Source organism: Vicugna pacos, chromosome 4 (genome assembly GCF_048564905.1).
Source record: "Vicugna pacos chromosome 4, VicPac4, whole genome shotgun sequence".
Taxonomy (NCBI): domain Eukaryota; kingdom Metazoa; phylum Chordata; class Mammalia; order Artiodactyla; family Camelidae; genus Vicugna; species Vicugna pacos.
Genome location: NC_132990.1, coordinates 36852836 through 36880149, shown reverse-complemented (window position 1 = coordinate 36880149; position 27314 = coordinate 36852836). Strand labels below are relative to the sequence as shown.

Here is a 27314-nt window from a genome sequence, read left to right as displayed (position 1 = left end):
GTGATATTTGAGAGTTTATATAACATCTTCAGTTGAGGGATGTAGGCCATTTAGAGAAAAGTCAATAATTTTTAGAAAAGATGATTAGGCCCTTAGAAGAACAGAGGGGAGATATAGAAGTTTAGGGGAGCAAAATTGGCCACCCCAAAATATGTCTCTTTGGCATGGGAATTATTTCAAACTGAGAACAAACAAGACTCTCAAACCTCAGAAAGAAGTTTTGACATTCCCCTCAGCTGCCTAAAATCATTTATACAGAGAACCTGTTCCAGGAAGGGAGCTATGCCATAGACAACTCTAGTACTACATGAACTAGGTGTGGTGGACAAAGAGGAACCTAGCGGTTTGATGAAATTCCTCTGTGTCCCATTGTCTGTGCATGGCCCATAAACATTGGTTTACCAAACCCTGGCTTTCCCATCTCCATATGAATTGCCTTCCTCCCCTTTGAAGTCTCAAAACACTGCCCCCAACATCTTTTGTATCTTTTGCTGAAGATGGTGTTTAAGGTCAGGTTTTTGCCCACTTTGGTGAGTTACTCACTTTTCCTGGGTCTCTCCCATGTGCCTACATTATTAAACTTTTGTTTGATTTTTCTCCTGTTAATCTCTCCTGTCAATTTAACTCTTTAAAAAAATTATTTTACTTATTTTTTGAGGGGGGAGGTAATTAGGTTTACTTATTTATTTTTAGAGGAGGTACTGGGGATTGAACCCACGACCTTGTGCATGCTAAGCATGTGCTCTAGCACTTGAGCTATACCCTCCCCCTCTGTCAATTTAATTCTTAAACCAGCTGAAAGAACCTAGAAGAGTAGAAGAAAAAAATTTCCTCCCCATAATAGTTGGTGACAAAATTTGTCTGGGTGTGATAAAATCCAATCTAATATGTACATTTAAACAATACTCCTCCAATCCATGAATATGGGATATCTTTCCATTTCTTTGTATCGTCTTCAATTTCCTTCATGAGTGTTTTACAGTTTTCAGAGGATAAGGTCTTTCACCTCCTTGATTAAATTTATTCCTAGGCATTTTATTCCTTTTGATACAGTTGTAAATGTGGTTGTTTTCTTGAATTCTAATAGTTTATTATTAGTGTATAGAAAAACCACAGATTTCTATATACTTCTGTATATTAATCATGTATCCTGCAACCTTACTGAACTTATTTGTTCTAATAGTTTTTTGGTGGAGACTTTAGGGTTTTTTGTATATAGCATCATGTCATTTGCAAGTAGTGACAGTTTTACTTTTTCCCTTCCAATTTGGATGACTTGTATTTCTTTTTCTCATCTGATTACTGTGTTTCCAACACTGTTAAATAGAAGTGGTGAAAGTGGGCATCCTTGTCTTCTTCCTGATTTTAGAGGAAGAGCTCTCAGCATTTCCCTGTTGAGTATCTTAGCTATGGGCTTGTCATGTATGGCCTTTATCATATTGAAGTACATTCCCTCTATGCCCAGCTTGAGAGTTGAAACATTTTGTATCTTAAATAATGCGTCCAGAGAAGATGGACCATGTGAACTTAGATTCTGTTTCTGTAGCAGACATCAGGATATAAGTGAGCTCAGTTTTATATACTCCCAAGGGGCCATTAATTGGGATTTTTAAAAATGTCATGGCTAGTGAAGTCAAACCAAGGATTTGAAGTCATTTCTTATTCTACCGGTAGCTATATACACAGAAAGACATTCAGAAAGTCATAGTTTTGAACAGAAGGGTATATTTATATGAAATTTCATACCTGTGCCCCTCCTTTTCCTTCTGGTATGTAGCTGTTTTCACTTGCAAAAAGGTAGATCCATGCCAAGAATTCAACTGAACATGACCTAAAATTCCTTTAATCTTACTATGTACCTTGGAGGTTGCTTTCCTTGGCAACCTTCTATGACCAATCAATGCAAACTTCACATTTAAGAATATGGGTCTTTCTTTAGAAGTAGCTGTGTTACCAAACTCAAGTCTGGTTGCTCGCCTCTTGAAAATCAGTACTTGAGAGGCAAGTGTTGGTAGAAATGGAAAATGTTGCTTTTAATCAGGAAACTGGCAATCTGAGGATAAGGCAGACTCAGTGTCCCCAAAACCAACTCTGAAGATTCTGCTCTGCATGAAAGGGAATTTCCATTTCATTTCTATTCCTTCGATCTACAGAAAGAACCAACAGGTTAATCAAGGCATTGTGTGATCATAAGATTTGAAAAGTGTGCTTGGGTTGTAGATGAGTAGAGTGTGGGGGTGCCTGGCTTAAGTTAGTGACAATGTAGCCCTGCTAACATGGGGAGACAAAAGGGGCCTCCTGTAGAGAGCTCTTTCCTGCCAAAAGCTGCTTACAAATCCCCACTGTCAGAACATCGTTCCATTCCTATGGGATTAGGGGTGAAGACCTGTCTTCTGTAGCTTCTTCATGCTGACACAGGGCACCATATTCTCACAGTGGAAGATATCGATATGGGTCTGTAGCCTCTCTTTGCTGACAATTTCAGTTGCCTGCTTACATATACAGGCAGAATAAACTACAACTATTTTGATGACCCCAAAGATATAGATTATTATGAGCAATAGTGTTAATCCCATTCTCTTAAGGCCAGTTCTTGGAAGTGTGCTGGCCATAGACTCAGTGCTGCTTGAGATGGAGCAGCTGATGTCATGGCTGCAGTCTGGTCATCACGCAGTTAGCTTTTTCCCTCTGGTGGAGGTTACAGTATCTGTAAAATGACTCAGCAGTTTGCATCAGACAGTCTGTGACTCTCCTGTCCTAATCATTAACTGCTTGAAACTGCTCTTTTTGTGACTCAGGGGCGCCTTCAGCTTTTCTACAAACGAGAGGGAGGGGACATAAAAGGGCCTTTGTACTTGCGCAGGGGAGTGCAGGTTTCTGCTTAGTTCCAGCAGTGAAGTGTATTAGAATATGGGGTCAGGTACAGCTTGAGAGACATACTGTAAACCTATTATTTAACACAAACTGTCACACATAAGTTTGGCCTTATTGTTCTTAGAAGTTATGGAAAAGGTAGGGTACAATACAAAGATTGTAAGGGGCAAGAAAAATTGTTCTAGGGAATCAGAATCCATCCACCAAGATAACCAAAGTAAGCATTTTGACTAAGTTCGAGATTGAGTAGAGAATGTTGGAAATTTGGGAAAATCTCCAACTTTGAATATGAGCTTATGCTGCCCATGTGATAATATTTGTCATGTGTTTGCTCTGCATGTGGGCACCCGTGCCATGGTTAGGTATCTCCATTTTATACACAAGAAAACTGAAGCTAGCGTCAACACACAAGTAGACTGGCAGAGTTTGGATCAGACTTTTAAAACTCTATTTAAAAAAAACTCAAGTTCTCTTACATACCCCGCTTCTCTGTGTCTTCAGAAAGAGCTAAATAAATCATTCTGGATAGTTTTATTTTCTAGTGGCAAAAGGTCTATCTGCGTAGGAAGCGAAACGTAACAGAGAGCTTTCTAAAATTCTATGACGTATTTTCTTGCCTCCTTTAACATATAAGCCTGAATGTTCACAGTGATTTCCTGGACACTCATCCTTAATATGAGTGACACCATAAATGTGATGATGCTCCCAGAGTCTGAGTGTGTGGGGCTCTGGCCGCACACTGTGGTGCTTTCCAGTTTGCTTGTCAGAGCATGATTTTATTCCTGCCCTCTCCCCTGCTGTTTTTGTGCTGGCCATCCCTTTGCTGCTTTAAATGGGAACCTCCCAGGGCCTTGGAATATAAAGGATTAAAGTAGTTAGAAGTGTATGTAAAGCAAAAGTAAATAGGCCTGAAAGTCTGCACAAGGAAAAGCACTGAGAGCAGAGACTCCCTAATTTCCAGTTTCATGTTCTGGCAGCCCACTTACATACTTCTTCACATGTTCCCTTGTGTCCCAGATAGGAGAGTGCACCACTGAGCTGAGTTCTAGGGAAGTGAGGGGCAATGAAACCTTCCTTAGAAGCAAGAGATAGACACTCATATGCACACACAAACACACGATTTAAGAAAATTTTTTTCACTGGTGCTGACCTATCCCACTTAAAAATTTCCACTAGACTAAAAATTATTTTTGAAGGAAGACTTTATTTTAACTAGTCATTTAACATTTGTTCATATTGTTCTGTTTTAAAGAGTTATTTTCCATAATGGAATGTGTTTTTGGTTCTCCCACTGCAAAAGCCTTTGATACACACTTGCATAGACTAGTCACTAATAAATCTTTCTTTAGCCAGAAAGTAACAGAACAGGGGCATAACTTTGGCTGAGTTCTAATGTTCCTGAGCCCTGGTTTCTTCATGTGTAAAATGCAGACCTGGAACAAATAAAATGAGGCCATGTGGTGTGGCAGGCTGCCTTGGTCCTCCAGGGCTACTGTAACAGAACACCACAGACTGGATGGCTTATAAGCAGAAATTTATTTCTCACAGTCTGGAGGCTGGGAGGTCCAAGATCAAGGCCCCAGCAGATGTGTCTGGTGAAGGTGGGCTTCCTGGTTCACAGACAGTGGTCTCCTCCCCGTGTCCTCACATGGTGGAAAGGACAAGGGAGCTCTCTGGGGTCTCTGTTACAAGGGCACTAACCCTACTCATGAGGGCTGTGATTGGGGATTAGGAGCCACACCTAAATTTCCAGTCTATAGCACAGGCTTAGCATGGTGACGGCCCCCCAAAAGATGATTATTTGAACATGAATTCAACTGAAATTCAAGGAGAGCAATGCCCCAAATCTTATACTTACTTTACAGCTCAAAAAAAAAATTGTTCACTCTTACCTCCTTTCCTAGAGGGAATTAAAGCCTGCCTGTTAAGTTGCCTGACAAGACCTGTAACTGTCTAAATTGGGAATCAACGAAATTCTATCCAGTTCAACCCTCTGAGTTAACAGGGGAAAACAGAGATCAAGGGAGTTGGAGAAACTTGTCCATAGATAGACAGCTGCTTTGGGGCTGAGCCAAGTGTAGGACTCGGGTTCCTTTCATTAACACAAACATCTCTTCCTGTACATGGCCCTTCACAATTTACCAGACACCTCCTCCGCTCTGTTACCTCAGTTACTGTGCCAAATCCACAAGCTAACAGAGATAGTTTTCCCACCTCGTCTTCGGGAGACTTTTTGCATTCTCAGACCAGTGTTGCAATAGCTTATTTTATACTGACCCTTAAATTAAAACGAAAAAACATTGTATCCACACACGTAAATGTGTATGTACAGATACACGCAGCCGTGGAAAACACGGCATCACATCTCCCTGTGCGCCCCCCATGTGGGCCACACCCTGGCAGTCACAAAGCACAGAGGAAAAACAGGCTTTGGTCTGAGAATTCCCGAGTCGCCACTGATGCTGAAATACTAAAGGGCTAAGAAGTGTTTATACTTTCAAGAGATGGAGGAACTTTTTAGACTGTGCGTTAGTGAGTCATTTTGAGACAGGACGGTGAGGTAGGCCAGCAGCTCTCCTTCAAAGAATGAACAGTGGGGACGATTCATTTCTCCTCCTGGAATCTGTCCTTCTTTCTCTGTTGTGAGCTTATTTATAGAGGTACAGGCATACAGACACATCAGATAATAAGGAATATCACATGAGGGAGGAAATCAACAGTAAATCCAAAAAGACTCTATGGAAATTAAAAATCCGAACTTGGGGCAGGCTGGGAGGCCACAGTCTCTTAACAAAGCCCGTTACACGCAATGCAACTGTCTTCAAAATCAGGAATGGAAAAAACTAGCCATTCAGCCACGGAGCAAAGCTGAGGTCCTGGCTTTAGCGCTTTTAATGTCTTTAGAACTGGGCTGGGCAGCAAGTGTCTTTTCCAGAGTAAGCCAGAGAAGATAAGTCCAGTTTGGTTTTCAGGGCTTGAGTCAGCTCCCTGGCCAGCAGCTCGTGGAGGGACACACCGTCGTGGGAGTACACCCAGTTTTTCCCGGTCCAGTCGTAACGCTTGGGGCCACTGCAAGACAAAACACACACAGGAAATCCACGGGGACAGCACCTTTAGAACAAAGTGCCACCGAGCAATTGACTGCAGTGAAGATCTGGAAAGTAATACTCAGTGAGGCGTGTATTTGACTTCTTGTCTTAGGGCCTTTCTATTCAAGAATAATTACACGGTTATCCTCTGGAACAACTCACAGAACAGTTCTCAAGACCTGAAAACATTTCACTCCTGCTGATGAGTCTCTGGGCAGCACATTCTGATCTTTTGCTTTTCCTACCTCACATTCAAAACCAGCTACATCAGAGCAGTGTTCTCTAGATTACGGCCATCCGTACCACTGACGTGATTTGTTCCTTACCTGCAATATCACTGTTATTAATGGTCAATTTTAGGACATTCATAACATTGTGCAACCACTACCTCTATCTACTTTCAAAACATTTTCGTCACCCAAAGGAAATTCCATACCCATGAAGCAGTTACTCTCCATTCATTCCTCTCCCCAGCCCCTGACAACCACCTGTATTACTATTTTAAAAAACAGCTTTCTGAATTCAATTTTAAATCCATGAAACTGAGAGGGTGGCCAGTACCTCCACCTCCAACTCATCAGTGAATAACAGCTGTGTGTGTACTTCATGCTGGGTTTGTGTGGACCCAGGTGTAGCCAGGTTTTGCTGTGTCTTGTTATTCCAGAGCTACACAACTTGTGCTCATTAATTCCACCTCCTCTCGGCCCAGTGCAGGGGGCGGACATGACGGCAGATGATGGTGGTACATAATGATGCCTTGATACAAGGAGGAGAGGTGCCCTGAGTGCCCACGGGAAGGGGCACTGGAGTCCACCTGTGCACCCAGGGGAGCTTTTCCAAAGTCCAAGACTGCGAGGAGTTTGCCAGGGAGGAGGAAAGCTTATAAGGGAAGCACCTTTTAGGGTTAGAAAAATATCAAGATTTCTGTATTATCAACCAAATGCTGAGGTCTGAACACTTTTGTAATAATGGAGATAAAAGGGAACTAAAAGGACTGGGGCTTTTGTTTAATATGCACAGACAGCCAAACACGGAAAGGCATAACAACCTGGACCAAATCCCTTGATTTGAGAAAGTGCTCCCCTGGCCCTAGACTCTGTTTTGCTGGTGGGATGCCAGGCAGAGCATGAGACCCCCCAGGCCCCGCCACACTGCCCCGCAGCCCTAACATCCAGGTGTCCACCCAGACCTCACCTTTATTCCATCCTACAACCTCCTCAGGGTGGGCAAGGCCACCATTTCCACTAGACCTAAAACGCTGTCATTTAAAAAAACCCAGAGTATCAGAAAAGCAGCCCCAGGAAAGATTACTTTGGACCAATGTGAAAAACTGAGTGGAAAACTAAAAAAAATTTTTTTGAAAAACAGAGTATCTATGACAGTTAAATGGCTGCTCGGCAGATGTTTCTTTCCAGATTCCCATCGTGAAAAACAGATTAAAAACAACAACAGCAACAACAAAACTTGGAATTTCTCGGAAGATATCATGATGCAGAAGGAGATGCTTCTAAACGTGCCTGGGGTGGGATCGTACAGCCGGTAGGTGTGTCCAAATAGGATAAGGACTTTTTCAGTCTCCAGATACAACAGGAGGGAATTCTTTTAGTGAAGCCAGCACAGCTGGTGCTGGTGCCCTGCCCACTATTCGTAGAGCCACCAGTCCCCAAAGCTGGAGGGCTGGATTTGAGCTGATGCACCCACTTTCTCATGCTGGTTCCTCTGGAGATGAAAGAGAACGTACAGTCCGCATGTGCGGCCACAGTTACGGTGAGGACGACTGTTTGATGCCAAAGAGAACAGGCTAATTGGTCCACATAGGGTAAAACACCCTCCCCCACATCAAGTAAACTATCTGGATCTAAAAAGCAAGGCAATCTGTGAATAAGGGCCTTGTGAGAAATGACAGTGATCCTTTGGAGCCGTTCTTCTTGAATTGTAATATACTTCCTACATGAGGCTGAGGTAAAGAAGGCATAATGCTTTATTTTGAACAAAGAACCACACATCACAGCACCATAAACAGTGTACTGTTAAATGCCTAAAAATGATGTCAACACTGGGGCAGGGGAAGAGTTAAATAGTTTTTTTTTTAATGCAAATACTGTTAGGCTTTCAAAGAATTCCACGCTAGTTACATTTGGGCCTTTCCCAATTCACAGTCAGTAGGTCTCTCTGGAAGTGCTAATGAGAGACCAGGAAGGTTGGTCTGAGAGCTTTTCGTGGGCATCTCTTTGACTTTCTTACAGCCACTTCAGCAGCAGCTAGAGGGATGAGGGACCTGCTCTCCCGGCAAGTTCTCAGGCCTTGAGACGCAGCGCTGACGGCTCCAGTACAATATTTTATTCTGCTAGATTGAAAGCACGTCAACAGAAAAGGCAGGAGGGATTAAAATGCCCTGGAAGGGCAGTTTAAGGCGCTCTCCCGCCTCCACAGAGCACGCAGCCCAGTTCTGCAAATAGATTCAACTAACCTTTAACTGAGATGCTCAGAACAAACTAGACGTCGAACGTTAACGTGATCTGAAGACAAAGTGCAACTTGTTCAGATGCTGAAATAGCAAAAGTCATTTTTTCAAAGGCGTGCCAATGATTTAACAGAGTTTAGGCTAAGTTCTGAACATTTCCCCCTTCAGATCTTGTTAACATCCCAGTATCTGCTTAGAGCAGCCACATTATCACTGGACAGAAGTTACAGAACCAGAGTAGACTTTCCTGCTGAGCATGAGACAGGCTGGAAAACACCAGGAAAGGTTCACTTACACAGGTACGAACACATGAGTGCGACACTTAAACGGGCCACAAGACCGTGTTTCAAACAAGTTAAGCAAGGAGAGATTTTGACTTGTGAACATACCTGGATGGCGAGGATAACCAGATCTGCTTGTTTGGGGTCTGCTTGTTGATCACGTAGGTTCCTAGATCCCCACCCAGTTTAACTGTCAAAACACCACTCTGGTGGATCAGGTGTTGAAAAGCATGAGGGAAAGAAAACAAGATAAAGTTAACACTGTGTCATAATTGCCTCTAGTTTGCTATATCTCAACACTGCATTTCTACAACTCCACAACATACACCATGAAGAACTGTCCCCAGTACCTCCATTAAACAAACAAACCAACCTAATTACCTCTTCCCCTCCTTCCCCACAAAACAGCACCTGTTATTTATTCAGTACCAACTCTGCCAGGCACTGTGCTGTGCACGTTGTGTAAACTTTTCTCCGTGACCATAACCATCAGAAGTAGGAATCACTATGTCAGTTTTACAGATGAGGACAACAGAGAGACAGAGCAATAAAGAATAGTTAGTACTTGGCAGAGCTGATCTTACATCTAGGTCTGTTTGGGTCCAAAAGATGCTGTTCTTTCCGTAACACTAAGTGCCCTCTCAGTCCCATTAGTCAGCAATATGAGATGTTCACTGTCAGGTACTGGCTGCCAATTTTTAAATGAATTTTTTAAAAAAGGGCTAGGATCACAGTATACATGTTTGTTTTTTTAAAAAATTTTTTTCCCTGAAATCCATACGTACTATTTTGGTGGGACTGCCTTTCACTGATTTTAAAATCTTGAATCAGTACAATTGAGTAGTTTTTGGCATTTCACAAACTGTTTTCAAAAGGTGTGCAAACATCCTAAGTATCTAATTCCAGACTATTTCCATCACCCCAAAAAGAAACCCTGGACCCACCAGGAGCCACTCCTCCTTCCCCACCATAGAGTTTATGGCTTATTTTTCCATGTGATACCAGGCTCAGGGAATCGAGACATAATTTCTTCTAAGGACCTGTTTGTGGCCATTACACACCCCACTGTGCGTTGACCCCACAGCTGGGAGGTGTGTGATGCGGCGGGAAAGTCTGTGGGTCAGGTCTAGGGATGCACCTTCTGTGTCTCACCCACTGCGCCGTTTCCTCGGGACGACACCAGCTCCGCCTCCTTCAGAGACAGTGCGGGGATGAGGGGCTGACTGGTGAGCTGAGGTGCTTCTAGGAAGGTGACCTGGCCGCCCCTTGGCTGGGACCAGGGTCCGTGTGTGTCCCCACAGCCTCTGTGCTCTCCTCACTGCATCTCAGCTGCCAGCTTGTTTGCTGGTCACCTGCCCCTTCCCTCCACTACTTTAGGCAACTCAAAAGCAGATCTGCCTTTTCATCCTAGCATCTTCAGTATTTGTGCAACATACAGAAGGATTTTTTGTGGGCGAATGAATGGAGTGGATGATAACCAGGCACTGTGATAATAACACGTGCCACAGGAGGGGCAAGGTTATGCACGGCAGGGTCTCAGCACTCAGCCACGCCCCGGCCTGTTCCTTGAGCATCATTAGATTTTTCTCCCCAGGGAGACAGAGGCTGTTTCCAAAGGACAGCGGCAAGAGGAGGAAGGAATCTAGCTGCCTCACTGGTTCCCTAGGAGTTCTTAGTGCTTTAGGAACGTCTGCAAGTAGACCAGATAAAGAGAGCTTTTTGTCCATTAGGATTATTCCTTAAGGGGCAATCTGCGTCTTCTCTGGGAGGGTGGTTAGACTTCAATGCAGGGCAGTGTGGGGCGGGGAAAGAGTCAGTGCTTAGCAACTGCCGAGACCGTGCCTAACCAATCAGAACAGACCCTGGCCACTGCTGGTGAGGCTCGATTCTCAACAGTCAGTATCAGTGGAAGCAAAAGTAGCCATTTCTGTTGTCACCAACTCATCTGTAGAAACGACACAGATGGGAATGGCAGGTTGAGTCAGGGGACATCAGGTATATGCATGTGGCTTCCCACACTCCTAAAACAGACACTGACTTCCCCTTAAGAAATAAGAATATGAATGAAGCACTTTTACCTACATTGTGTCACCGAACCCTAAGACACCCCTGGAGAAGTAGAAATTACGGTTGCCCACTTAACAGCTGAAGGACTGGCCCCTCATGGTTAGATAATTTACTGAAGCATCCTTGGAAAGAAAGTACAAACCCAGGATGCTACCCAGGTCTTCTTTCTCTGTATCCAGTAAAGTGCTGCCTCTGAGAAGGGGTCTGCGAGCTAGGACCCAGGGGTAGTCCTCAGGGGTCTGCAGAAAGCCCTGGTAACTAAAATTGTACTCACAGGCCTGTGGGAAAGTTATCCTCAGGAGAGGGCCCAGAGCACTCAGAGTCTTACAGGGGGTCCCGAACCCAAAACGGTTAAGAAATCTGCTCTCTGGCAATAATATGCTGACAACTCAGTGAGTGAAGGACATAGCAAGCAAATTCTCATTAAATTGTCTAAAAGGCCAAGGCTCCACCTGGGGAAAAAAAAGGAAGGCAGCTTGGAGGTAACTCTTTAAAAGAGTGGTACTTCTCACAGTCCCAGGTCAAGTGCGGCAGACTCAGTGGTTGCCTAGCTGCCAAGGAGCTCAGTGTCGCTGTGGGAGCTGATGTGTAAACAGACAGTTACACCTCCGGGTAACCAGTGCTCCACGGAGTCATCCTCTGAGTGCGGGGCAAGGAGAGTAGGGTGGTGTCTGCCTGGAGCATCTAGGAGGGCTTCACAGAGGAGGCAGCACCCAACTGGACTCTGAGGGCAGGTAGGGAAAGACTGCACGTCAACCAAGCTCAAACAATGGTATTATAGGTGTTCTGTTGTCTGTAATGTAATCTCAACTGATTTATCTTCTTTGTGAAATACATAAGTTAGCATCTGAAGGATTCTAACTGGGAATTCACACCCGAGGGTAGATAGTACTCCAAGTACTTAGAGGTCCAAACTACAGCAGCAGCTACTATGTGCCATTAGCCTTCTACATTTACACTGAAGATTTTCCTAACTAGCAAGTGATTTGCTGGAAATACTTCTTCCTTAGACAGCAGAATGATACTCAAGGTACAGTATGTGTATTGGCTAGAAAAACTCAGATGCCTCTTCCCTTGCAAGAATGGGTTATAGACCCGGGGAAGGCCAGCAGCTGAATCACTCTTCAGAGGGGCACTCAAGGCAGGTAAGGTCTTGTGACCTAGCACTAAGCAGAAGTGAGGTAAGCAGAATTCAGCTGCTAGAATATCGGCACCTCTGCTTCTAATGAAACATTCACGCAAAGTATCTGAGTCTGGGGCTTCGTGAATCCGTAAGGACAGGCGGTGTGACTGTTTCTGTGGCATGTTAATGAATGTTTGCATGTGTGGCAGAGTTTAGCCTTAGACTTGGTTTCCCTGTAGTAACAGCAGCTGGTAAGGAGGCTGGGAGAAAGGAGACTTATAACTTCCCCAGCTCTAACCATCCCACCGACGGTCAAGTTGGGGAGGCCAGTTTGTAATGGTTCCCAAGTAGCTCTGCCTTCTGAGGCTGCCTGTGTAAGCACGTCTACAGCCCGGCCTGGACACTGCTGCATTTTCTGCTACTAACAGTGACCAGCAAGTCCACCTGGAAGACGTTCAGTCCTTCCTTGCCCCGTTACTGCCAAGTCCCTGACTGTCCTTACAACCAGGCTTGATGTCTTTTCCATCTGACGGAGTCCTTTTCTATTCTGTGCCCCCAAACAGCAACATTCAATGCCATTTCTATCACTTAGACTGACAGCTGGTTGTCCTAAATAATTCCATGATTTAATCCAAAATGCACACTTCATGACATTTCCTGGTATTAATTAATTGCTGTCAAGAGGATTAACCTCTGCAGGGGATTTGCTCCCACTGGCAAAAAAGAGCTGCTTCCTAAGTCCTAAACTAATTCTAAATCCAAAGGCCGACCCTTGCTCAAGTCTGCCACCTGGTGGCCAGTTGACACAGCAGCACTGCCTGGGCTTCCAGGATCTGGGGCTCAAGAATTCATCCAGCCCTGGGGCTCTCATCCAGGTGCATATTAGAATCACCTGGGGAGTGATTCTAAAAACTTTAAAAACCTCAATGCCTGGCATGCACCACACCCCAGACCAACTAAATAAAAGTCCCTAGGGGTGGGACCCGGGGATGCACATTAGAATCTCAGGGGAGCTTTTAAAAAATGTGCCTCCTAGTCTGCACCCTGACTACTGCATCAGAATGTCCTAGGAGTGGGGCCCAAGTCTAGTCTGCATACGCCTGGGGCAATCTCTCACCCTGCTTAGGAACCAGCAACCTAGTTTAGCGTTCCCCAGGCCTGCATGATGAGAGGCGTCTTGCTGGACAAACACAGGCCTGGGCCCCTCCCTGACTTACTTTCACGGCTATTGAGTGATGTGTGAGAATCTGGAGTTTTAGGCACAGATGAGGCTCAGAAAGGCTGAGTGACTTGCCCAAGGTCACAAGCCTGGTGGAGCAGGTCTGGAACCAGAACTCAGTCTTTTGGTCCCACCCATAACCGCCTGCTGCTGGATGCGTAACTCTGCTGGAAAGGAATTCTTATCTTAGCTAAACTTCTTAGGGAGGGCATGGAAGAATGAAAATAAGCAAAGAGGTACCCCAAAGGAGACGTCATAGTCTTCTAACGTGTAAGGCTTGTCTGCAAGTTCTTCAAAAAACTCTGCTAAGGAGTCCAGCGTCTCCTCTGCCAGTCTTTCATAGGTGGTATCGTCCAGGGAGCTGCAGAGGGAACAAGAAACAACCCCAAACACGCAATGACCAAATTGCTCTATTTTATCAGTGTCAATTGACACCTTTATTTTTTACTTAAATTTTTTAAATTGATAGAAAAGCTCTAGCATGTACAGAGTAAAACCTGAAACAGCATGAGAGGGTAATAAGCCCTTCTTATTTCAGAGAAATCAGTGCTTCTTCCCAAACAGGCAGCCCCCATCCCCAGAGTCAACCACGATAAGCACTCTCTTCGGTGTCCTACTGGAATTTTACGTTCCTTTTACTAATGAAGCACCTTGCAATCTTCATTTCATATGTCTTAGAAATGGTTCCATATTAGCACATGTGGATTTTCATACTCTTTATTTTATGTTATTCATTTAGCTTGTCCCCTTCGGCTGGACACTCAGGCTGTTTCCATGGCTTGTTATTAAAATTTGTTGGGCAAACCCCAAAGTGGGAGAAAATATTTGCATTCCATCCATCTGAAAAAGGACTTATTTCCAGAACATGTAAAGAACTCTCACAAATCAATAAGTAAAAGAAAACTCAATAGAAAAGTGGGCAAAATACTTGAACAGATTTCATTTAATATAATAGATAAATAAACTGTGGTATATTCATACAATGGAATACTACAGAGCAAAACAGTTGTCTATAAATGTAACAATATAGATGAATCCCACAAACAAATGGTGACTGAAAGAAGCTACATGTAGACATTTATACTTAATGATTCTGTTTATATAAAGTTAAAACCCAGGCAAAACTAATCCTTGCTATTGGAAATCAGAATGGTAGCTGTTCTGGGGCAGGGAGGGGTTAATAACTAGAAGTGAGCAGAAGGTTTGCTTTGAAAGGGCTGGTAATATTCTATTTCCTAAGCTATTTCTTGTGTTATCGTAATATGTTTAGTTTTTGAAAATGTATCCAGCTATATATTTATAACTTGGAGACTTTCCTGTATAGATACTATTTTAGAATTTTTAAAAATTGGTATAAATCCATAGAGACAGAAGCAGGTACTACTATACCTAAAATAGAAAAACAGCAAGGTCCTACTGTAGAGCACAGGGAACTATATTCAATACCTTGAGGTAACCTATGGGAGTGACAGACCAGGAGAAGCCTCCGAGGGGCAGCACCAGGGTTTCCTGGAAGGATGTCCTCCACGGCCAGGGCAGAGGTTGTCCCAGTGCTGCCCAGGGAACATTGCTGCCACAGGCCAGGGACATGACTCTTTTTTGAATGGGTGTGTCGTAGTGAGTATCTTGCCCCTCTCCGTGTGTGTGTGTGTGTAGGTCAAAAATGCGATTCCTAGACCTGGGAGACAGGTTGCATGTCACCTGGACATCTTGGGTGACCTGCCTGGGCCTGTGGCTGCAGCCTGCGGTTATGTGTATGTGTATGTGGGAAGGAGGGTCCAAGCATCGCCTCCTCCCTCCAGGGCACTTCCTGGCCTCCCCTGCAGGTAGCTGGGTCCCTGTGACCAAGTCCTTCCCACTAAAATGTGAGTGAGGGACAGATGCCACTTCCAGGCCTTCCCCACTCATCCCTTTCATGGAGTGGAACCTGGACAGGGTGACCTGGCCTCAACCTGCAGAGGACAGCAAGGTACTGACAGGCCATAGGAAGGTAGAAGGAGCCAGGCTCCCTGACCCATTTCGCAGAGGCAGGGCCACCCTGGGCCGACGGCAGGGGAACACAAACCACTCCTGGTTGGAGCCATTAGTTTTGGGTCTGCTTGTTACAGGAGCTTGGCCTGCCCTAACTACTACGATATCATAGAGGATAATAACAAAACTCTGGAAACAACCTAAATGTCCAGCAACAAGGGGTGGGTGAAATGAGTTATGCTACATCCATAAAACTTAATACTACTTCATTAAAAACAATGTGGTGGGTCATTAGTGGTGTGGAAAGATGCTTATGAGTGCTGCTGCTTAGGGAGAAAAATGGTTTTGTATGGGATGAGTTTTGTTTATTTATTTATTTTTTGGTTAAAAAAAGGTAAGAGGAAAGGAAAAAAGAAGAGAGAAGTATGTGTATGTGCACATACGTTGTGTATTGAGAAGGGGAGGGAGGGTCGGGGACAGGGAGGAAGAGATCTGGGACGTGGAAGGTGTTTTATCTTACCCAGGGCTGCTCACAGTTCCCGCTGTCCTCAAATTCATCAGACAGACACTCTGCTTTTTGACATTCAGGATCTGGTTGAGGCAGCGGAGGCCCACACTCTAAAAGCCAAAGTGAAGAAGAACATTACCATTTTCCAGTAGATTACAGTCCATGAACGCATGGTTTAAATATCGCCACTTCTGTGTTTGGGAGTAACCAGGTTAAAGTGCTTCAGAGTATTTACTTCTCAGGAATTTTCTTCACCTCCCTTTAGTGCATCTCACTGAGCTCCCTGGGCCCTCAGCCTGTGCTGTCCAACACAGCAGCCATGAGCCACGTGTAGCTATGTAGACATACACTTACTGAAATAAGAGAACATTGAAAAAGTCAGTTCCTCAGTGGCACCGGCCACGTTTTGAGTGTCCTGTGGTGTCATGTGGCTTGTGGCACAGACACAGAACATATCCACCATCACGGAAGGTTCTACCTGGCAGCACTGCTCTAGGCTGTGATGGGGTGGTTAGCACAGAGGACATGCAAAGTGTCAGCAAAACCCTTAGAATTTGACTAAAACGAGCAACAACAAACAGCAGGATGTCCGGAAGAGAGGTCCTGACTGCAGACTGCTGTCTGACAGATCTCACTGACACGATCTGCAAGGGACACGGTGACCTGTTGACTTCTTTTAATATGTAACTGCTGAGTGTCCTGGCGCCTGGCTCAGAAGAGGTGGGGTCTGAGCTGATGATTGCCAGGCCTGCAGACCGGCCGGAGAGATGGCGGAGGGGACGGAGGCCGGGAGGGAGACAGTGGTGCAGCCGAGCGGAGATGGCAAGGGAGGTGATGGAGAGGGGCCACGGGCTCTCGTGAAGGTACCAGTTGGACTTTATCCTGAAAGGCACTGAGGGGCTTTCAGAGGTTGGTGGCAAGGTTCACGTAATCCAAAGGTCACTGTGGTTGCTGCTAAGAGAAGGGTCCATAGGGTGTCAGTTACTCTCTCCAGCCACTGGGGCCCTCGGCAAGCTAAGAAGGGCGAAGGCTGAGAGGCGAGTGGAGGTAGAGGAGAGAGGGGTGCAGAACGCAGACGAGGGCTCTGAAGAGGTGAGAGGGGCTGTGACAGCCACAGCATCACCACAGCACATTCTAGGTGTTCGCCCTCTGCTGGGTAGCGTTCTCCGTCCTTAGAGCCAGGGATTCATTTAGTCCTCATTACAACCCTGTGAGGGAAGGACTATTATGTCATTACTCACGACAGTTATGTCCTATAAAGCTGCTGCAGACACTGGCTTATCCAGTTACTTCTAAGGGAAATGCGGGCTTAGGTTCCTGAAAGCCACTGGTCACATTCTCCCCAGCTGATCACTGCAGACCCTTGTTTTACGGGTTTCTGTTTAAACACACTTGTTGAATATATCTTGTTTATTCACTGACACTGAACTCACACCTGAATGATGCTGATCCAACCCACGTGTTTTCTCTGAGGCCCATCCCACCTCTTGCTTAGGGACACCAGACAGCGCTTCAGCACTATGCTTGGGGCCACTTTAAACACTTTAAACTTTTGCTGGAATTGCCAGCAAAAAACACAAAAGTGTGAAAAACATGCCACCAAATACACTGTGAAAAGGACCGCTGTTTCCAGTATGAAGGGCTTCTTGTCTGACTCAGCCAGGGACATGTTGAGTGTAGGTGACTCATATTTTGGGGTCTCTGTGCATGTCCAAGAATGACCGTGACAGTGCTTTGAGTATTGATTTGGGGGTTACAAATACATTTTAGGGAGGAGGTGACTTCACAGGTACAGGATCCAGGAATAATGATTGACTGTATTCATATTTTACAGATGAGGAAACTGAGGCACGGAAGGATAACTTGACCAAAATCACACAAACACAGTCAGGCAGCTAGGATTTGAACCCAAGCTGTCTGTTCCCAGGGTCCGGGTCACCAAGGAAAGAATCCCACCCCTGGGAATCAAATACGGAGGGAGGCGCTGGAGAACACGGAGGTCACCTCTGAATTTGCTTTCTCTCCAGGATCCTGGCCCCTCAAATCCTAGCTGTCTGCATCTCTCTGATAGCTTCACGAAGCTGTTTTTCTGTTTTATTTTTGTCTTTCATTGCACATCTTTGACGGTTCCGGTGGGAGATTTGGTCTAAGGCAAGGTACTCATGCACAGCCAGAGCAGAAGTCTTTATTCAGCTGTTTTTTGACCACAAGAATAACAGCTGCCGGACTCCCTGCCCTGTTTCTCACCTACTCTCTGCAACCTGACATTCCCCGGGGAACTGCTTAACCTTCTAGGCCTCTGCTCTCTCCTCTGGAGGCAGGGATCGGGGTACTGGCCTTGCAGAATGGTTACGAGGATTAGACAAGAGGACATGAACACCCCAAACACGGGACCTGAGGGGTGTTCAGTAAATTTGTTTTGAAGCATCTCAGTGAAAGGGTGGAGAGTTCGGAGGTCAGAGAGGCAAAATCCGGTCCCTGCCTGAGAGAGAAGCCACCTGCTCTGCCTGAGGGCTATGGCAGATGACTTCTGGGTGGGAGCGGGGGTGCTGGATTATGAGTGCTCCCTGGGGCCACCCCTCCTGCTTCCAGGTCACCTGGAGCCCTTGGACTATGTGTCGGTGGTTGGTCTGCCTACTTCACGCTCCAGGGTTCAGTGACTGTGAGCTCAGCACAGGGCTGGCTCATGGGAGGTACCTGAGAAAATGCTGCAAGGTTCCTAGGCCACAGGCTCAGGCCCTGGAACCACGTGACCCAGCTAAGGCTCAGACTGGTGAGGCCTGGCCACCTTCACCCCGGGGTCCCCGCGGCCCCCTGGGCCCTGTCAAACCACAGACTCGAGGAGTGGATCGGTTCTCACCACTACTGGGGAGGACCAACCTGTGCCACCCACCACTCTTGGCATCCAGTGACTTGAATACCTGCTGGCCCCTTGCCCGGCAGTGCCTACGTGAGGACTTCACCCAAGAGGAGGTTCTGTCCACACACAGGAACGCTCACTGCAGTGCCATCGTGAGAACAGCTCACTGGAATCACCCAGATGTCACAGGAGCCTGGACCAGGTGTGACATGCTCACCCAGTAGAGAAAACAGATAAATGACAGCTGTGCACATCAGTGTCGCCGAGTCTCAACACCAACATTGGTCACAAGGAGCAAGTCACAGCAGAGTGAATACAGCACAATGTCTTTTTCAATGAGTGGCACATGGTTTAGGGAGACCTACAAAGGAGGCGAAACCCTAAGAAGAGAAGGGGATGCCTGCCAGAATGCAGGGTGGCAAGTTCCTCTCCGGGAGCACCGGGGCCTTCCCAGAACACGCAGGATTCAATTTCTTGCCCCGGGGGTGGGAACATGGGAGTCTGTTATTACTCTTTAAACAATACTGATACTTTATATACACTTTGGTGTGCAGCCTCAGGTGTGTTATCTGTGGAAGAAAATAAAAATGAATTTAAAGTGAAGTAAGACATAACCCATTTGCCAGGCAGAGGCCGTGGGGGCATAAGTGACAGACTTGTTCCTCTAGGAAGACGGATGCCTGACAGCCTTCCCATGTGTGCAGACGTGGCTGCGGCAGGGGCTTACGAAGTTACTTATGACGCAGTGACTCCCAGTTATCACCTGCTTGGAGCTGTCTCCAGCATTAAAAGGGAAAGGTCAGAGACCCAGCCACTGTCACATTTTCATTATTAGGGTCGGAGGCTGCCTGCTGGAACCAGAGTCCCCTCCAAGCCTCGCGGTGAATAAGATGGGTGGAAGAGGACACTCTCCCAGAGCATTTCTGTGGATTCTGGGTTCTGATGAGCAGCAGGAGCTAAGATCCGAAGATTAGAAGCTAAATAAATCTGTTTAGCCCCACAGCTGTGCATGTGGTCACCGCCAGCCACACGTGGCCACGGAGCACTTGAAAGGTGGCTATTGTGACCGAGAAATTGGATTTTAAACCTTACTTAATTTTCATTTAAAAATGACACTCCATAAAGTTACTGGAACATTTAAAGTATGTTCGGAACAACTCCAGTCTAGGAATTTACTTTTTCAGTTGTGAATTTTATAAAATCTAAATAGAGATCAAGTATGTCTACCATAAACTCAGCTGAGCATCTGAAGGACAAGTGCTGGAAGTGTGAAATCCGTACTGGATCTGGAGGAATGAGTACAAAAAAATGAGTACAAATATCTCAGTACTGAGCTTTCAGTGTTGATTACCTGTTGAAATAACATTTTGATACACTACTTAAATGTACCGTTGAAATTAACTTCACCAGTTTTTTTTTGCATTTCCAGTGGAATTACTAGAACACTGAGAATTACACACATGTGGCTCCCTTTCTATTTCTGTTGGACAGCTGCTGTGGACAGAGAAGGGGCCTTCTAGAAAATGAGGCCAGGGAAGAGGCTCCCCAAGTGAACTCAGTTCTGATGGCTTCTCGAGTACAGGGGACTTCAGGGATCAACCTGAGGACAGTTAAGGCCTTAAAAACATTGAAAAGGATGGTGGCCCTGTTGCCACTGTCATCCACCCAACTCTACAAGTCTTAAAATGGGCAAGGGAACTGTGAAATAGACAGGTTAAACCAATGCCATTAACTTACTATGGAAAAAGGGGTCCAGTGGGCGACCTCAGTTGCTAAGCACCTAGCAACCTCCCAACGACCCCAATCCTAGTGTGCGCCCAGTGCCCATCTACTGGGTACACTTCTGAGTCAGCACCCTTAACAGCCACTAGGTCCATCCAAAAGACCACACCGTATCTTGTCACTCTCCTAAATTAAAAACTGCTGACATGGTGCCCACATAGGCAGGAGTCGAAGGGCAAGCCAGGGCAGCTCTAGGTGAGAGCGGCACAGACGGAGCAGAGTAAGAAACACCTGCGTTCTGCAGATGGGGATCCTGGGACCAGCATGGCCATAACTGCCTAATTTTCCTGAGAAGTGAGGAAATCCATGATCTGAACTTTGTGTGTTGGCAACCAGTCCCAGTGTTTCTCCAAACATGGCCAAATAACACATCAGTGGGAGGTTCAAGCCTGAAGTCCACATTCTGGAGCTCCACACACAATCTGGGTTGGGTTTCCCCTGCCACCTTCAACACCCACAGCCCATCCAGTGTACCAGCCACTCAGAGAGGATCCCCTCCCTTTCCCTGCCTCTGCCCACCGGGTTCTCTCCTGCTGCGCACAGCTCCCTGACATCTTCAGGCTCCAATGAGATATCACCTCCATCCTCCCAGGTAGTCCTGTTAACCCACCGCCCTTCTTTGGGCTTCTTCCTTTCAAGTCGTGACGTAACTGGGTCAGATATTTCTTTGTATCTCCAGGGGAAGAAAGTGAAATTAAGTGCTGAAGACTTTATATGTTAATTAAGCCTCATGCTAGCTGGGCAAAATAGGAAATCTCTTCACAGAAAAGAAAGCCACGCCTCAGCGAGTTTCCAGGATCCCCAAGGTCACCCAGCTCCGATGACCGGAGGAGCCAGAATTTGGAACCGAGGCCCGATCCAAAAGCCCTGCTGCTCTAGCTACTGTGCTAGCAGCCTTGGCATCTTCAAGTCGCTCGATGAAAGCATTTCGTTTAAAAAAGCCCATGCTGGAAAACATCACTCTGATAGTATACATATTTATATAATACTTTTAGTGATATGTATTTTTACTGAAATCATTCTATATTTAGAGCATATTAATATTACACATAATATACATGTATGTAAATTATAGTACCTAGCATATTATTACTGAAGTTCTCGCCAAGAGAAGTCACAAGCTTAGTAGAGCCACCACTGGTCCCTAGAGCCGATCTCCGTCCACCTCCTCTGCCTTTGTCCACGCGGTCCCGGCAGTTGCAGTGCAGGGTACCCTCTCCTTTTACCAGAAAGCGGAAGCGGTGCAAATGTAACTAGGCGAAACGGAGCCTGCGGAACTGCACGGCCGCGCGCGCCGCCGCCGCTCACCCCGGCCCGAGCGCGGCCCCGCGGGAGCCGGAGCGGGCGCGCACGCCTGGCGCGTCCCCCGCGTGCACGGCCCCTGTCCTTCAGCGTGCGGCCCCGGCGTCTGCCCGCGCGGATACTCACCGAGTCGTTGCGTGCTCTGGCTGCGGCGGTCCCGGTGCGCAGGCCCCGGCCGCCGTAGGGCGGGGGATCTTTCGTCGGCCACGGGGCCCCGGCGCGGGCCTGGGCAGAGCCTGGGGACGCCGAGCGGGGCAGGAGGCCCGCTGCCGCGCGGCGCCCAAACGTCCACATGATCCTCCCGCTCTGCTGCAGCTCCGCCTTCCTGCTCGGGGGCCGTCAGACGCCACCTGGTGGTCACGGGTCGTAGGCGTAGGCGCGAACTCTCCCTTTCTGTTGGCTTGGGAAATGGCCAGAGGTTAGACTTTAGGAAGAACTTCCCTACGGTGCTCTATCAATGTATTTAACAAAAATAACTTACTTCATGCAAAGCACAGGACTTACCCCGTGGGCAACATAGTGAATGGATGACCAAGGTCCCCTACCTCGGAGACTTCAGCTTAGTGACCTGCTGCTGCAGAATTTTATACAGAAAAGCTTGGGGGGGGGGCTGCAGTTTTGCAGTGAATTGGTTGGGATGTAGGTCTTGAAGCTGCTTGGTCGCCAGTATATGTTATATCAGTTAGGAGAGTGCAGACAGGAGATGGACTGCCTGGTTTAAATCCAAATTCTAACCACTTCTTACCTGTGTGACCAGTGGGTAAGTTAACCTCTCTGTGCCTCATCTGTAAAATGGGGTATAAAAGTTCTGCTTCATAGGGTTGTTCCAAGAATAAAGTGAGTTAATCTGTATAAAGGTTTCTTGCACAGGCCCTGAATCCTGTTAAGTCCACAATAAATATCAAGTTGTTAATACATTTTAAAAGAAAATTTTAGTTAGGTTTTGTGTTGCAAAGGAATACAAATTGTGGAGGTTCTTTCATATTTTGTATATGCTTTAGAAGTTGTCCAATATGCCTGCTAGAGAACATCATCTTTATGGATAAGACAGTGGGCAGAGGAGATAGTAAGTGTTAAAGTTCTAAGTCACTTCAGTACTTTGTGAATGGAGGAGATAAGACACATGTATAAATACTTAGGACAATGACAGATGTTAAAGAGAAACATGAACTAATGGGTGTCTGTTGCATGGGAGAGTATATACAACTGGGATGGGGGCAATCAAGGAAGTCTTCCTGGAGGAAGTGGCATTTGCACAGGGCTTTGAAAAATAGGGAAGAGGAAGTGGGATCTGATTGGCTATCTGACAGGGCATTTTTTGGATGAGAGATATTCTCCTGCATTCAATTATAAACAGCTATTTATCAAGCACCTGTTTGTATAAGCCAGGCATGGAGAACCCCCCCCCCCCCCGTAAAGTGTCTGGAGATACTTTTCATTGTGACAAAGAGGCAAGGGTAGGGTGTGTGTATGCTACTGGCATCTAGTGGGTAGAGCCCAGGGATGCTGCTAGACATCCTGCTCTACACAGGAGGGTCACACACAATACAGAATTATCCAGTCAGTGGTGCCAAGTCTGAGAAGCACAAACTGAAGCCAGACCGGAAGAATGTGATGGACACAAAGGGAAGCTTGTTGGTTGTTGACCTTGGCCTCAGACCTCCTTGCACTAACACTGAGACCCTTGCTCACACACTCAGAACTGCATTATACGTTTGGAGAGCTGCACTGTTATTAGCCACCAGGCTACATTCTGGCATTGAAAGGGCCCTGGCACCTGTTCCAACTCCTTGCAAAGTAGATATCACTGCCCTATCTTTTCAGCCAAGGAAATAGGCTCAGGGTAACAGAACAGAGAATATTATGGCCTCCCAAGAATCTGTCCTCCAGATCCTGGGAGGTGGTCAGAGAGAAGCAGGCATATCTGGCAAGAGGCAGGGGACCCCATGGCTTTGCAAAGATGTGGAGGGACCCCTGTAGGACTCAGTGCCTTTCCCTCACCTCTAGGTTGCTTCTCCACAAGGGCAGGTGCTAGGAAGTGCTGTGTGGCAACCCCAGTGTATGTCTGGTTGGGGATGTGGGAGAATTTCCCCAGAACTCACATTCTCTGCTCTTAGAGTACTTTGATAGGACTTACTCTAGGACAGTGATTTTCAAAATGTGTGTACCGGCAGCTTCAGCAGCACCTGAGAACTTGTTAGAAAAGCAAATTCTCCTAGTGATCAGAAACTCTAGGAGTAGGGCCCAGCAATCTGTGTTTTAGCAAGCCCTCCAGGGAAGACTGAAGTTTGAGAATCACTGCAGTAGGGTACATCTCAGGCAAAATTGTGAATTAAGCCAATGTTACGAGATGATCTTTCAAATCTAAAATGTGAATCTAACCACAGTAGTCCCGTTAGTTCTCTTTCACCACCATCAAGATATGTGCTCTCTTCACTCCCTTCTCTGTACCCTGCTGATCAGGTAATCTAAGTGTACCAGTTAGGATTAGGTTTTGCTGAGTGTAACAGAGAACAAGAAAATAATGTTTTAAACAATTTAGAAGTTTCTGTCTCGTTCACATCCAAAGATGTGGAGAAATTGATATCCAGGCTTCCTGAGCAGTTTGACAAAGTTATAAGGGATCCAGGCTCCTTCAGCTTTCTGTTCTGCTATCTGGGGTGTGGCCCTGGTCCTCGTGGTTCAAAATAGTTGCTAGTATGTCACCATCACATGTGTGTTCTAGGCAGCAGTGTGGAGGGAAAGGCATCCTCTCTCTTTAAGAGACACATTCTGGAATTTCCACCGAATAGTTTCACTTGCATCTTATAGGCTAGAAATTAATCATGTGAGCTTACGTAGTTGCAAGAGAGGCCAGGAAGTCTAGTCATTTAGCTGAGCAGCCAATATGTCCAACTAAAATTTGGAAGTCCTGCTATTTAAAAAAAAAGTGGGGGAGAATTGGTATTAAGAGGTATCTGTGTCTATGTTTGCCTTTGCAAACTACTCACAGTTCCCAGAACCAGCAATACTTTCTTTCCCTTCTGAGTCATTCCTCGTGTTGTTCGTGAGTTTTCCATCTCTTTGCCTGGTGTGGAAGATTGGCCTTTCCAAAGAGGGCCAGACCAATATTCATCCCATCTCACATGGACTCCGAAGTCTTGGACACTTCTCAGAAGTGATGCTGTGTGACTGAGTCATAAAAAGGATATAGCTTTCTCCTTACTTTTTTTTTTTTTTGATTCTTGCTCTGGGGGCCAGCCATCGTATTTTGAGGAAATCCAAACTAGCCTAAACAGAGACCATGCAGAGAGGAACTGAGGCCCCCAGTCAACAGCCAGCATCACCCACTAGGCAAATATAAGTGAACCCATCTTTAGATAGTTCCAGCCCCAGCCTTAGAGTCTTCCAGCTGAGGCCCGAGATACCGTGGGACGAGTACAGGATGTCCCGATTGTGCTTTGTCTGAGTTCTGGACCCAGAATCTGTGAGCATCAAAGATGTGGACGTGGATTTAAGCCAGCCTGTTTTGGGGTAATTTGTTAACACAGTTGTGATAACTAGAACAGGTAGCCAGCTCTTCCTCTTCCTCTAGGATTCAATTAGATGCCAGATGTGACCTTTTCCAGAGTCCTTTCTGAAGCCCAGCTCTCTGTCCCCACAAGTGTGTCTCAGGCACCTCCTCTGTGCTTCCACACCCTGCAGTGGACTCGTGACTTTCCTTATTTAGCTAGTATCTCTGACACATAATAGACACTGTTGGAGTGAATGAATGAAAGAAAAAAATGAATGATGTTCTTCTTTGTTGGTCTCTTATTTCCTCCAATAGTGCCTTTCTTGTCTTGTGTCTCACTGCCAAGGAAGAGTGGAATTAACCTATACTGGCCAATAGAGGTTTACAGAGTCACGTTATCCTCGAGATGTATATATTTTACTTGGAGTCTCAGAATTTGCAATACCCAAAGTATGGATTTTTAAAATCTTAACCCTGAATCTGAAATTTCTCCTGTCTACACCATCTCAATAAATATTATCTTCAGATACCAAATGGTTCTTGCCAACCTGGGTTCCCACCCTGGTTTCCCTCACTTCCCACACCCAACCCACTAATGAGTTCTGTCAGTTCTGTCTCCAAAACATATACCAGATCCATCCAGTTTTTTTGGGGGGGGGGCAGGTTAAAGCCATTCTCTCATTTGATGACTGCAATCGCCTCGTACTGGGTCTTTCTGATCACTGCCACCTCCCACCCCAGCCAATCCTTTCTTTACACAGAAGGCAGTGTAATTTCTTTTTCCAGAGCAATGATTTATTGTTTTGCACAGATGATCTGTGTTGTATAAAAAGTTAGAAAAAATCTTAAAATGTACTCAAAAGAGCGCAAGAAATCACCCCTCAGATTAACCACAGTGAACGTGTAGTGAATACTCTTCCAGACAACACAGTAGGTGTGTTTATTTGGTCTGTGGAAGAGGATGCAGGGCAAAAACAACCTTATTCTTTTTTATTCTTTTTTAAATGCATAACTCTACCCAACTAGCATACAATTTACATGAGAGGAAGCAGCTTGCTTTTGTCTGTTCCCTTATATGTCCCCAGAGCCAGACAAGGGTCTGGCATATAGAAAGTTCTCAATAAATATTTGTTGAATAAATAAATCATTACTATACAGATATTATCCATGGCATAACCAGTTTTTATATTTGATACATTTCCTTTCATGGAGAGTTAAGTGTTTTTCATGGAATTTTAAATTGCCTTCCCCCTACTTGTGTTGTCTGCCTTAATTGTATCCTTGTATTCTCTGGGTTCTCCAGGATTGTATGCAATCCCTGGAATGTCCTGTCCCACAGGGACTCTCCCCTCTCCTGGATGGCTCTATCTTGCTCCAACCTGGAACAATTCTCTTTAGGCTCAAGGCACAGTCCTGTCCTGGAACTCCCCATCTGAATTCTGTGCCTTCCTTTTTCTGGGGTTACTCCCTTGTTTGGATGGAGAACAAGCTCAAGGAATGTCCTAAAAACATCCTAAGGACAAGGAAAGCATATCTGTGTTTTCCTGGGGAAAGAGAGCTGACCTCTGCTTACCCCTCAGAACTCACCCTGCACCTCTCCTCCTCCTCGTCCACTCTTGCCCCACTTCCTGGCCCTTCCACTTGCCATGGCCTTCTGCCCCTGGGCCTTTGCACTTGCTGTGCTTCTTAAGCACTCTGCCTCCAGCTCATCACTAGGGGCCCCTTCTCACCTTTTAGGCCTGTGATTGCATGTTCCCTCTTTAAAGAGCCCTTCTTGGACCTCTATACCTGACAGTGACCTCTCCCTCTACTCCTGTCTCCCTCCGTCATTTCTCTCCATTGATCTCCTCTGTAGCATGGATCCTAACTGGCAAGTCTGTTGTTTGTGTCTTGCTTGCTCACTGGGTGTCTCCTACCCTACAACATCCGCTCCATGTCTGTCCTGTTCACTGTGGTATCCCCCACGCTAGACGTGGTGCCAGGTAAACAGCAAGTGCTCAGTCACTATTTGTCAAATGAATTAATGGATGAACAATGCTGTGACCTGGCTTTACTGTGGTATTCACTTTAATGAAGTGGTCTGGAACTGAACCCGCAATATCTCCAAGGTATTCCTGCAGCATGGGGCATGAAGGGTTCTGACTGGTTCTGCTGGGGTCACGTGCCCGCCGCTTGGTGCAGTCACTGTTGCTAAGGGGATGAGGTGACATGATTGGGCAGGCCCGGAGCATCTTGCCAGATGAAAGGATGGGAAAGCTCATCAGTGTGAGAAAATGAGTGT

At 46.0% G+C, this 27314-nt stretch overlaps 1 protein-coding gene across 1 annotated transcript; it reads right to left on the bottom strand.

Annotated features, from left to right (window-relative positions):
- Nucleotides 1-4058: 4058 nt before the first annotated feature.
- Nucleotides 4059-21856, bottom strand: FXN (frataxin). The gene is made up of 5 exons (XM_072959570.1): nt 21667-21856; nt 15609-15706; nt 13358-13478; nt 8817-8914; nt 4059-5943 (listed from the first exon to the last, which is right to left on the bottom strand). The coding sequence occupies exons 1-5, from the start codon at nt 21832-21834 to the stop codon at nt 5775-5777; spliced, it is 654 nt and encodes a 217-aa protein (XP_072815671.1). The 5' UTR covers nt 21835-21856; the 3' UTR covers nt 4059-5774.
- Nucleotides 21857-27314: the final 5458 nt, after the last annotated feature.

What these genes read in the sequence shown, in the direction of transcription:
- FXN (XM_072959570.1), bottom strand. Translation starts at nt 21,834, where the DNA reads ATGTGGACGTTTGGGCGCCGCGCGGCAGCGGGCCTCCTGCCCCGCTCG. An exon ending in CCAGAGCACGCAACGACTCG is followed by an intron (nt 15,707 to 21,666) that starts GTGAGTATCCGC and finishes TTTGGCTTTTAG; the next exon opens with AGTGTGGGCCTCCGCTGCCT. An exon ending in ACTATGACGTCTCCTTTGGG is followed by an intron (nt 8,915 to 13,357) that starts GTACCTCTTTGC and finishes CTGATCCACCAG; the next exon opens with AGTGGTGTTTTGACAGTTAA.